Genomic DNA, 12,667 nt, shown 5'->3' on the forward strand with positions numbered 1-12,667 from the left:
GGTTGCTGGTCGGCTGAGTTTGTTCTGTTTACAGATTGATTTGAATGAAAATGGGTCGGTTCATGGAAGAAGCAGTTCTAGTGGGAAGCCCAGGTTCTGGCAGGAAACCCAGACCCTTACTCCAGCTCATCCAGGTTCTGGTTCCCAGAATCTAGGCCTGTTGCAATGAATCATTTAATTGCATGATAAATTAAGTCTACTAACGAGACTGGGTGACCCTTCACCTTCTCGTCTCCATGGCGCAGGGAGGAGTGGACCTTTGCCTCAGGTACTGACCAGGTGTAGCATGAGAGCCCCGTGATCAAGTCAGACAAACGCTGGTTGAGGTCTGGAAAACCAGAGATGGAGTTGGTTTTAAAGCTGAACAGACCGCTGCAGTGTGGGAGCACTTTGGACCCAAACCCAGTGCTGGACCACATAACTGAGCGGGTCGGTCGGTCGCATTTGTTGTAAAATAGTAGCAACTAAACGCAGCAATACAACAAACATGCATCTGGACCTAAAACATGAGCATCCGATGCAGGTTTCCCAGCTGGAAACTACAACCGGACCTTCTCCGTCCACAACCACTGGACCGCTCAACCCAGCAGATCCAGTTTGGACTTTGCTGATTTTTAAAACCAGCAGTTTTTTTCTGTCTGAACCTTTTGATATTTTGGAAGGGCAACAGAGACTTCATAATTAATTATATTTATTGTTTTTGGTTTATGTTGGATCTTTAAAATGTTCCAGTTCCAGTGTTAAATGTTCCAGTTCCAGTGTTAAATGTTCCAGTGTTAAATGTTCCAGTTCCAGTGTTAAATGTTCCAATGTTACACATTCCAGTGTTACACGTTCCAGTGTTACACGTTCCAGTGTTACACGTTCCAGTGTTACACGTTCCAGTGTCAAATGTTCCAGTTCCAGTGTTACACGTTCCAGTTCCAGTGTTAAATGTTCCAATGTTACACATTCCAGTGTTACACGCTCCAGTTCCAGTGTTACATGTTCCAGTGTCAAATGTTCCAGTTCCAGTGTTACACATTCCAGTTCCAGTGTTAAATGTTCCAATGTTAAATGTTCCCGTTCCAGTGTTAAATGTTCCAGTGTTACACGCTCCAGTGTTACACGTTCCAGTTCCAGTGTTACACGTTCCAGTGTTACATGTTCCAGTGTTAAATGTTCCAGTGTTACATGTTCTTTGGAAATTAAAGTTCATCTTGAGAGGCCGGAGCTACTTACATTATTATCATTTTATTGGTTGAAAATGGTCTCCAGATGACGACTTTATCGTTTATCGCAATCATTTCTGGGACAATTTATCACCCTGCAAAATGTGTTATCAGGACAGACCTACCAGAATCAAATTGGGTCGGAGCCGAAATGTTTCAGCTGGTCCAACTGTTAGATCATTAGGAGTCCAGCAGGGGGCAGCAGAGGCAGATGGGAACTTCCTGAACATTTAAGACCAAAGTTTTCATCCAGTGAAAAATGTTCTGGATCTAAAAACACTGAGTATCCATCTGATCCCACAGAATTTCTCTAATAAAACAGAATTCAGACAGAATCGGAAGCTCCATCTCACCTGGAGGACAGGTTATCTGTAGAGGTTCTGGACGGTAGAAGATAATCTGAACCTTTATCTCCATGACTGAGATGGGTCCCAACCTGTTCCTTCTCCAGTCACAGTCCTGCATGTCCAAACTCAGCCTGCAGACCAAAACCAAGCTGTCGGTTTCTGCAGCAGGAGGAAGATCTGGTGTTCTGCTGGAACCCGCTCCGTTTATGGTCCAATTATTCAACTGACCGCCCAGCTGTGAACATCAGCTGGTGAGCCCATGCACCTTCAAGGTCCAGAAGGTGCTGAAGACAGATTTCATCACCATGAGGCAGAACCTCTAAACTGACTGACCAATTATGGTGGTTCTTTAGAAAACACAGAACCAGGGATGTTCTCAGCCTGTCTGGGTCAGTCTGGGACTGAACCGGAGAGCCTGACTGACCTTCATTGACTGACCAGGAACTCTGGACCAGCTCTGTATCCTTACAGGATATCATGAACCCCTGTTCAGGGGCCCTACATCAGGAGCCTGAGGCGTTATGGCTCCTGTTCAGGGGCCCGGTGGAACTAACTCTGTGTTTCAGAGTTTTATTAAAAGAAGAGATTTCATCCCTTCTTCCACCTGCTGACAGAGTTGATCACACCCAGCAGGATATGTGAGGGCCGATTGATCTTCCCAACAGGAAGTAGGAGTAGGTGACAGGAAGTGGGCGGGTTCTTTTAAGAAGTTCAAACCCAGTTTCTCTTAAAAAGCATCACGTGTGGACCGTAGAGGACCTCTGAAGTATCATGTTAAAACCGACAGATGTGTGTGTTTCATCACAACAATTCAGAAACATCCCTATGCTCTGCCATATAAGGACTAACACACACACTCTGCACACACACTTCACACTCTGCACACACACACACACACTTCACACTCTGCACACACACAGTTGACATTTTAATGAAGCTGCAGTAAAATGAGTCTAAATGCTACTTCCTCTTCACTCGCTCACTTCAATGCCTTTCGACTTGACTCAGAAAACGGGTTCACTATTATTGAGGAAGTGTGTGTGTGTGTGTGTGTGTGTGTGTGTGTGTGTGTGTGTGTGTGTGAGAGAGAGACTTTCATCTCCTCGGCAGGTTCTGCTTTAACCTCCATAAATGGAAACTGCTGCTCTAATCTGTGAACTGACTGGTTTATTCCAACAAGCTGACAGAAAAAACTCCGACCAGAACCTCTGAGGAAGTTCTGCTGTTTGAGCCCTTCCTGGTTCTCTGGTCTCTTATTGAGTTCTATTATAAACATGAGGAGTACAGTTTAGGGTCCAAACATGAGGAACAGAAGCCCCCTGCTTCCATCAGACTGAGAATCCAGAACTCAGTTCTTGTCTGGATGCAGATGAAGAACATGTCCTTGGGGCATGAATACTCCAGATGGAAGCTTGTATAAACTCGTGATTTAGACCGCCACACCTTCTCTGATTCTAGCTGCATGGCTAATTCCCACAGGGTCACAGGTCAGGCTGTGTTGTGACCAGGCCCGCCGCTGTCCTACGTACTTGTCCTCTCACAGCGATTGAATCAGAACCCCAGCTGCAGCCTGGAGAACATCTCTGAGAGCTTCTGTATGCCTTCACTGAGTAGTCAGTGTAGGTTTGTATGTTATTCTGCATTATTCTCCATGATGAAGATAAAACTCACAGATGCTGGGAGAAGGAAGACACTAAATGTTTCAATCTAGCTCAGAACTGGTCGTGCTTTTTATAAAGTGTTGTCAGGACTAAATAAGTGCTTCATGCAAACACTCAGTGAATGTAACACGCTGCTGAATGCACAGGTCCGAACTGGCTCAGGTATGTGTGTGAGGGTTAAACTGAGGAATGCAGTGTGTGTGTGTGAACAGACTCTCGCACTAACAACACTTTCACAGAGCTCTATCTTGTCACTGCAACACACCTCGACTTTCTGAGAATTTGATTTCTTGATTCTTGCCCTGAAATACATGTCCCAGAATGCAATGGTGCTGATTCACAGTTCTGCAGGAGAGTTTCTATGCAGGCCGGCTGTCCTCTGGGTGGAGTTCACATCTTCTGTAGGGGAGAGATGAGAAAGTCCACACTGAGACAAACCAACCACACCAAACCAAACCAAACCACAGAGAGACACAACAATGTTCTCATAGGACAATAAACAAACTGAGAAGCTGCAGAAAAATAATAAAACAATGAAGAACTTCAGCAACAATGAGGTTCTGGTTGTTTGAATGTGTTTTCTCCTTGTCTACATCAGCACAGTTGGGTTGATGTGAACCGAAATGGGTCAGGAGGAAGTGGTTTGTGTTGAGACAACGGTTTCTCTGCTGCTTCCTGCTCAGAGTCTGATCTCAGCTTCTCACAGTATTCTCTACAGAGTCTCAGACCCGATCCAGACATGATCCTGACCTGACCCTGAACTGATCCTGTCCCGATCCTGATCTGATCTAGACATGATCCTAACACGATCCAGACCTGATCCTGATCAGTTCCGAACCTGATCCTGACCAGATCCGAGCCTGATCTTGATCCAATCTAGACATGATCATGACATGACACTAAAATAATCCAGTCCTGGTTCTAGACCACATGTAGAGATAAACATGAAAACAATGGTCTTCACATAGTCACAGTCCTGGTCATGATCTGGTCCAAATCTAGAACTAAACCAGATATAACCCAGATAAAATGTTCTATACAGTCATCAACCTAAACCAGATCTGACAATTACACAATCCAGACCTCATTGTGTAAAGATTCAGATGTACAGGTCCTTCTCAAAATATTAGCATATTGTGATAAAGTTCATTATTTTCCATAATGTCATGATGAAAATTTAACATTCATATATTTTAGATTCATTGCACACTAACTGAAATATTTCAGGTCTTTTATTGTCTTAATACGGATGATTTTGGCATACAGCTCATGAAAACCCAAAATTCCTATCTCACAAAATTAGCATATTTCATCCGACCAATAAAAGAAAAGTGTTTTTAATACAAAAAACATCAACCTTCAAATAATCATGTACAGTTATGCACTCAATACTTGGTCGGGAATCCTTTTGCAGAAATGACTGCTTCAATGCGGCGTGGCATGGAGGCAATCAGCCTGTGGCACTGCTGAGGTCTTATGGAGGCCCAGGATGCTTCGATAGCGGCCTTTAGCTCATCCAGAGTGTTGGGTCTTGAGTCTCTCAACGTTCTCTTCACAATATCCCACAGATTCTCTATGGGGTTCAGGTCAGGAGAGTTGGCAGGCCAATTGAGCACAGTGATACCATGGTCAGTAAACCATTTACCAGTGGTTTTGGCACTGTGAGCAGGTGCCAGGTCGTGCTGAAAAATGAAATCTTCATCTCCATAAAGCTTTTCAGCAGATGGAAGCATGAAGTGCTCCAAAATCTCCTGATAGCTAGCTGCATTGACCCTGCCCTTGATAAAACACAGTGGACCAACACCAGCAGCTGACACGGCACCCCAGACCATCACTGACTGTGGGTACTTGACACTGGACTTCTGGCATTTTGGCATTTCCTTCTCCCCAGTCTTCCTCCAGACTCTGGCACCTTGATTTCCGAATGACATGCAGAATTTGCTTTCATCCGAAAAAAGTACTTTGGACCACTGAGCAACAGTCCAGTGCTGCTTCTCTGTAGCCCAGGTCAGGCGCTTCTGCCGCTGTTTCTGGTTCAAAAGTGGCTTGACCTGGGGAATGCGGCACTTGTAGCCCATTTCCTGCACACGCCTGTGCACGGTGGCTCTGGATGTTTCTACTCCAGACTGAGTCCACTGCTTCTTCAGGTCCCCCAAGGTCTGGAATCGGCCCTTCTCCACAATCTTCCTCAGGGTCCGGTCACCTCTTCTCGTTGTGCAGCGTTTTCTGCCACACTTTTTCCTTCCCACAGACTTCCCACTGAGGTGCCTTGATACAGCACTCTGGGAACAGCCTATTCGTTCAGAAATGTCTTTCTGTGTCTTACCCTCTTGCTTGAGGGTGTCAATAGTGACCTTCTGGACAGCAGTCAGGTCGGCAGTCTTACCCATGATTGGGGTTTTGAGTGATGAACCAGGCTGGGAGTTTTAAAGGCCTCAGGAATCTTTTGCAGGTGTTTAGAGTTAACTCGTTGATTCAGATGATTAGGTTCATAGCTCGTTTAGAGACCCTTTTAGTGATATGCTAATTTTGTGAGATAGGAATTTTGGGTTTTCATGAGCTGTATGCCAAAATCATCCATATTAAGACAATAAAAGACCTGAAATATTTCAGTTAGTGTGCAATGAATCTAAAATATATGAATGTTACATTTTCATCATGACATTATGGAAAATAATGAACTTTATCACAATATGCTAATATTTTGAGAAGGACCTGTAGTCCTGTTTCCAGACTTCTTCTAAATTATCCTGACATGAACCAGAGATGTTTTCAGTACATGACTACAAAGTCTGACTACAAAGGAACTAAACCATAGATTTATCCCTAAGCCCTCCATGTTCTGGTCCTGAAAATAAATTAGATCCAGACATGATCCAGAACTGACCCTGAAACGTGATCCAAACCTTCTCTAGATTAAAACTAGACTCAGATGTCAACAAGAGATTATCCAAATCTGATACAGATATAATCCATATATTATTAGATCTAAGCTCGACGTAAACATTAATCTAGAATCGATCTGGGCTTGATCGTCAGAAAATCCACACCCTGAAGGTATCTACCCAAGCATTCAGATCTTTTCTTAACTTGGTTTAGATGTGATCCGTTACCTATTCAGATGTAAGGCAGAAACCAACCTCCTATAGAGAGGTTCCAGAACTAGACACAACACAATCCAGAAATAATATAACCCAGGTCGTCTTCTACAGAGGTTATACTTTATCCAGGCATAATTCTGACTTTCTCTAGAACTGATCCAGATGCAGAAAGAATCTCTATGCAGGGTCTTGAATTCATCCAAACTTGTTCCTACAATCATCCATAGCTGATCATGGCATAATCCAGATGGGATGCTTGATGGGATATGGATTTAGACATGACCCTGCCTTTATTTAGACCCAATCCAGACATGAGTCTGACAGGAATCTATTTTCTCTTGATTCACACCTGATCTCATCCTTATTGTGTTTCAGAAATCTTTTACATTCTGACCTGTTCCAGATTTCCTTGTTTGTAGATAGTTTCACTAATTTGATTCTAGAAACATGACATTTTCTTAAGTTTACAAAACCTAAAGCCCAGGAGCAAAGATATAGTGAGCAGATCTAACCTCCCAAACACTGACTTCATCAAAACAAATGTTTAATAGGTGGCTTTCAAGCGTCACGTCTCCTTGATGATGCTTGAAGGACACATCTGTCCTTCCTTCTTTTAGCTCCTCCACAACTTCCATCTTCCAGGTACCTTTTGAAAGAAGAGAAATCATCCTCCCAGATGTTGAGAGGCAGAAAGACACAGAGGACAAACAGTTGGACAAGGAGACAAGAGAATGTAAAGTCCCTCGCTGATGTTTGTTAGGAGGTGAGACAGTGGAGACAATGTGACCTTTAGGCATGACAGGGAAGCGTTTCTGAATAATGAGGAGAACTTCTGCTGGGAGTCCTGGAGAGGAACCAGCAAACATTGAATTTCTGCAGTTTTAGGATAAATACCATAGATTAGGTTCATAGCTGTGTGTCAGTGAATCAGGCTACTTCCTTGTTCTCCTCGAAGGTGAGAGAGCGAGCGAGGCAGGCTGCTAGTGAGAGAGAGAGAGAGAGAGAGCGTGAGGGAGGCAGGAAGCTGCCTGCAGGCGGGGAGTGGTCCGACCTATAAAAGACAGCCTGTCTTCCTGCTTTTGGTATTTCTCTTCTGTCCTCTGTTTGCCTCAGACCCGAGACTCTACCTGCACAGGTAAGCTGAACAGCACAGACACACACACACAGAAGCAGGCAGGGGTCAGGACCTTCCTCTGTAATCACTGTCTGTTCTCCATCAGGATGTCGTGGCAGTCCTACATCGACACCCTGAAGACGGCCGACCAGAGCGGCATGGTCCCGGTGGCTGAGGCGGCTATCTGTGGTATATCACCTGGGCAGGAGAGTGTGTGGGTCAGCACACCGGGCCTGGCGAACATCACGGTGAGAACACATACAGAACACAGAGTCCAGTTCCTGTTTCCACTCTGTAACAACGGCTTGCTATCAGAACTTTACTTCCTCCTTCTTCACGTCTACCTGCTGTTTATTCAGCTGACAGCAGCAGCATCACCATGAAACACCCAGAAACACTTTTCCACCTCTGGTGGCGACAGGTCACATCATCTGACCAGCCGCCTCCTCATTGGCTCATTTTCCCAAACTTCTCCCTCAGAGAAGAATAAAGTTCAAGTTTTTGAAGCTTCTTCTTCTTGACTCTTGGGCGTCACTCAGCTGCTTCCCGCTCTGCCAGCAGAGGCGGGTGGACGTTGATGCTGCGTTCAGGCTCTGCAGGAGACCGGGTGTGCAGTGCAGGTTTGAAACCACAGAGCAGCGAGCTCAGCGAGCCTTCTGATTGGCTGATTCCTTTCCTCATGTTGGTTACAGCATGTTGGTCTGGTCAGAACCTTGAATGATGAGAGCCCAACTCTCTGATCTTTACTTCCTGTTCATACATATAGACTTCCTGCTGGAGACGTACCGGGTCATAGGTGGTGCCATTAAAGTCCAGCTGTTGATTTTTAAAATGCAGGTGGTAATGCAGCTCCTCAGAGTCTGCAGCCTTTTACTGTGCCAGAACTTCTCAGAACTTTTCTCATGATTCTAAAAGGCTGATGGGTTCTAACAGGTACTCAGTTCTGCAATAAAACCTGGTTCTGCAACCATGCTGGGTTAGATGAAACCTGTGCAGCTTTGTGGAGCAGGTTGCGTAATGGAGGTGTTTACGGCGACAGGCTCGGCTCCCGGCAGGTTCCGGGTTCTTCTGCGTGTTTTTCAGGGACCGTGAGCTCAGAGAGGGTTCAGTTGCCTTATAAGGGCACGGCACCGAAAAACAGCGAATACAGGAAGCTGAAACGATCTTTTCTTATTTCTTCACACACACACACACACACACACACAGAGAGAGAGAGAGAGAGAGACTACAGTTACACGTTTAAATGTTACTATGAAACTTTAACTTTCAGGTTTGTTCATTTTCAGCAATTTTAAATTGACTGAAAGCTACAAAAACTGAAGGTTTGATGTCTTTGTGCTTCCTGTGTATGTGTGTGTGTGTGTGTGTAAAATGAGCTCCCTGCAGGCCTCTTCTCTGATTGGCTGCTGATTTCAGGAAGTGGTTTTGTCTGTGCAGGCTTAGTGAAGACGTTCATGTCGTAACTTGTCATCCTCACATTCTTTTCTCCTGCAGCTCAGCTTCTACTGAACTTTATTTTCCCTTCAAACATCAGCAGAAAATAATCATGATCCTCCTTACAATCATTTCTTTCTTTGACCCGGTCAGAGGGAAACTTACTGATGAGTTCAGAGAATTTGCTGCTGGATCTCTGATAAGATCTGGTTCTGTAGACTTTTGCTCTATTTTCTCACTGTGCGTGTCTTAATTTACCCAGAACATGCGAGTACCGTGTGAAACAACATCATCAGAAAACCAAACTCTGGGCTTAACCTCTAAGTTATCAGTAATGATGTGCAGTTCAAGGGAGCTGGGAATCTGGAGTGTTCTCTTACTGACGCAGGTGTTTTCTCTCTTCCTGTCAGCCCGATGAGATCAAGAAGCTGGGGAGCGCCGACCGATCTAGTTTCGCTCAGAACGGCGTCTACATCGGGGGAACAAGGTGCCGACTGATCCGAGACCAGATGGACTTGGACCCCGTCTATGCCCTGGACCTGAAGACCGCGGCCGACGCTGAGGGCAACACGTTTGGGGTCTGTGTGGGCAAGAGCAAAACAGGTGAGACTCTCAGGGGGAAAAAAGGGACTGATTGGAAAGAAAAATGAAGATTTCACCTTTAAATGCCTCATCTGTGGCTGAGTTTGATTCTTTATGTCTCACACACCCTCTGATCCCCCCCTGTCCCTCTATTGTCCCCCGTCTCCCTCTCTGTCCCCCCTGTCTCTACAGCTATAGTCATAGTTAAGGGCACAAAGGACGCCAGCGGTGGGCAGCTGTCCAGCAAGGCATTCAACGTTGTCAGCCACCTCAGGAAATCCAACATGTGAACCAAACATGGCCGCCATCGCCTCCCCCCTGACCTGATGGATGCCGCCTCCCTCACCTGTGCCCCCCCACCACCACCACCACCTCTCTGATCTTCCGTAGTCTCCAGCATATCTCCCCGCCTTCAGGGACCAAAGTGTTTTCCTCCATGTAACTAAACATTAGTGACTGTGTGTGTGAGGCGCCGGGTCACATGACCTACCAGGTCACATGACCTACCAGGTCACATGACCTACCAGGTCACATGACCTACCAGGTCACATGACCTACCAGGTCACATGACCTACCAGGTCACATGACCTACCAGGTCACGCGTGTTTTTAAACAAGGAGCCAGTGTTACATGTTCCAGTGTTTGTACACACCTGAAAGAAATAAAGAAAGTCCTGTTTATTTTACATGTTGTGGTTGTTGTTGTGTTTTAGAATCTCTCTCACACACACACACACACTCACACACACTCACACACACACACTCACACACACACACACACACACACACACACACACACACACACTCACACACACACACACTGACACTCACAGACACACACTGACACACTCACACACACACACACACTCACACACACACACACTGACACTCACAGACACACACTGACACACTCACACACACACACACACACACACACACACACACACACTCACACACACACACACTGACACTCACAGACACACACTGACACACTCACACACACACACACACACACACACACACTGACACTCACAGACACACACTGACACACTCACACACACACACACACTCACAGACACACACTGACACACTCACACACACACTCACACACACACACACTGACACTCACAGACACACACTGACACACTCACACACACACACACACTCACAGACACACACTGACACACTCACACACACACTCACACACACACACTCACACACACACTCACACACACACACTCACACACACTCACCAGCAGTACTTCATATAGTACACTAACGTGTCTTGCAGCAGTACTTCATATAGTACTTTAATGTGTCCTGCAGAAGTACTTCATATAGTACTTTAATGTGTCTTAAAGCAGTACTTCATATAGTACTTTAATGTGTCCTGCAGAAGTACTTCACATAGTACACTAACGTGTCCTGCAGTGGTACTTCATATAGTACACTAACGTGTCTTGCAGCAGTACTTCATATAGTACTTTAATGTGTCCTGCAGTAGTACTTCATATAGTACTTTAATGTGTCCTGCAGCAGTACTTCATATAGTACTCTAACATGTCCTGCAGCAGTACTTCACATAGTACACTAACGTGTCCTGCAGCAGTACTTCATATAGTACTCGAATGTGTCTTGCAGCAGTACTTCATATAGTACTTTAATGTGTCCTGCAGCAGTACTTCATATAGTACTTTAATGTGTCTTGCAGCAGGACTTCATATAGTACTTTAATGTGTCCTGCAGCAGTACTTCATATTGTACTCTAACGTGTCCTGCAGCAGTACTTCATATAGTACTCAAAGGTGTCTTGCAGCAGTACTTCATATAGTACTTTAATGTGTCCTGCAGAAGTACTTCATATAGTACTTTAATGTGTCCTGCAGTAGTACTTTATATAGTACTTTAATGAGTCCTGCAGTAGTACTTCATATAGTACTTTAATGTGTCCTGCAGTAGTACGTCATATAGTACTTTAACGTGTCCTGCAGCAGTACTTCATATAGTACTATAACGTGTCCTGCAGCAGTACTTCATATAGTACTCTAACGTGTCCTGCAGCAGTACTTCATATAGTACTCTAACGTGTCCTGCAGCAGTACTTCATATAGTACTCTAACGTGTCCTGCAGCAGTACTTCATATAGTACTCTAACGTGTCCTGCAGCAATACTTCGTATAGTACTCGAATGTGTCTTGCAGCAGTACTTCATATAGTACTCTAACGTGTCTTGCAGCAGTACTTCATATAGTACTCTAACGTGTCTTGCAGCAGTACTTCATATAGTACTCTAATGTGTCCTGCAGTAGTACTTCATATAGTACTTTAATGTGTCTTGCAGCAGTACTTCATATAGTACTTTAATGTGTCCTGCAGAAGTACTTCATATAGTACTTTAATGTGTCTTAAAGCAGTACTTCATATAGTACTCCAACGTATCCTGCAGCAGTATTTCATATAGTACTCTAACGTGTCCTGCAGCAGTACTTCATATAGTACTCTAACGTGTCCTGCAGCAGTACTTCATATAGTACTCTAACGTGTCCTGCAGCAGTACTTCATATAGTACTTTAATGTGTCCTGCAGCAGTACTTCATATAGTACTCTAACGTGTCCTGCAGCAGTACTTAATATAGTACTCTAACGTGTCCTGCTGCAGTACTTCATATAGTACTTTAATGTGTCCTGCAGCAGTACTTCATATAGTACTTTAATGTGTCCTAAACCAGTACTTCATATAGTACTCTAACGTGTTCTGCAGCAGTACTTCATATAATACTCTAACGTGTCCTGCAGCAGTACTTCGTATAGTACTCTAACATGTCCTAAAGCAGTACTTCATATAGTACTTTAATGTGTCTTGCAGCAGTACTTCATATAGTACTCTAACGTGTCTTGCAGCAGTACTTCATATAGTACTCGAAAGTGTCCTGCAGCAGTACTTCATATAGTACACTAACGTGTCTTGCAGCAGTACTTCATATAGTACTCTAACGTGTTCTGCAGCAGTACTTCATATAATACTCTAACGTGTCCTGCAGCAGTACTTCGTATAGTACTCTAACATGTCCTAAAGCAGTACTTCATATAGTACACTAACGTGTCTTGCAGCAGTACTTCATATAGTACTCTAACGTGTTCTGCAGCAGTACTTCATATAATACTCTAACGTGTCCTGCAGCAGTACTTCGTATAGTACTCTAACATGTCCTAAAGCA

At 44.5% G+C, this 12,667-nt stretch overlaps 1 protein-coding gene across 1 annotated transcript; it reads left to right on the forward strand.

Moving 5' to 3' along the window:
- Positions 1-7,296: 7,296 nt before the first annotated feature.
- pfn1 (profilin 1) lies at positions 7,297-10,135 on the forward strand. Its single transcript, XM_047385184.1, has 4 exons — positions 7,297-7,455; positions 7,541-7,682; positions 9,279-9,471; positions 9,643-10,135. The coding sequence occupies exons 2-4, from the start codon at positions 7,542-7,544 to the stop codon at positions 9,738-9,740; spliced, it is 432 nt and encodes a 143-aa protein (XP_047241140.1). The 5' UTR covers positions 7,297-7,455; position 7,541; the 3' UTR covers positions 9,741-10,135.
- The last annotated feature ends 2,532 nt before the right edge of the window (positions 10,136-12,667 follow it).

Source organism: Girardinichthys multiradiatus, chromosome 14, assembly GCF_021462225.1.
Source record: "Girardinichthys multiradiatus isolate DD_20200921_A chromosome 14, DD_fGirMul_XY1, whole genome shotgun sequence".
In the NCBI taxonomy this organism is placed as follows: domain Eukaryota; kingdom Metazoa; phylum Chordata; class Actinopteri; order Cyprinodontiformes; family Goodeidae; genus Girardinichthys; species Girardinichthys multiradiatus.

Excerpts from the sequence above, each read along its gene's own strand:
- pfn1 (XM_047385184.1), top strand. The coding sequence starts at position 7,542 with ATGTCGTGGCAGTCCTACATCGACACCCTGAAGACGGCCGACCAGAGC. Across the intron at positions 7,683-9,278 it reads CGGGCCTGGCGAACATCACG|CCCGATGAGATCAAGAAGCT; the intron begins GTGAGAACACAT and ends TCTTCCTGTCAG. Across the intron at positions 9,472-9,642 it reads TGTGGGCAAGAGCAAAACAG|CTATAGTCATAGTTAAGGGC; the intron begins GTGAGACTCTCA and ends CTGTCTCTACAG.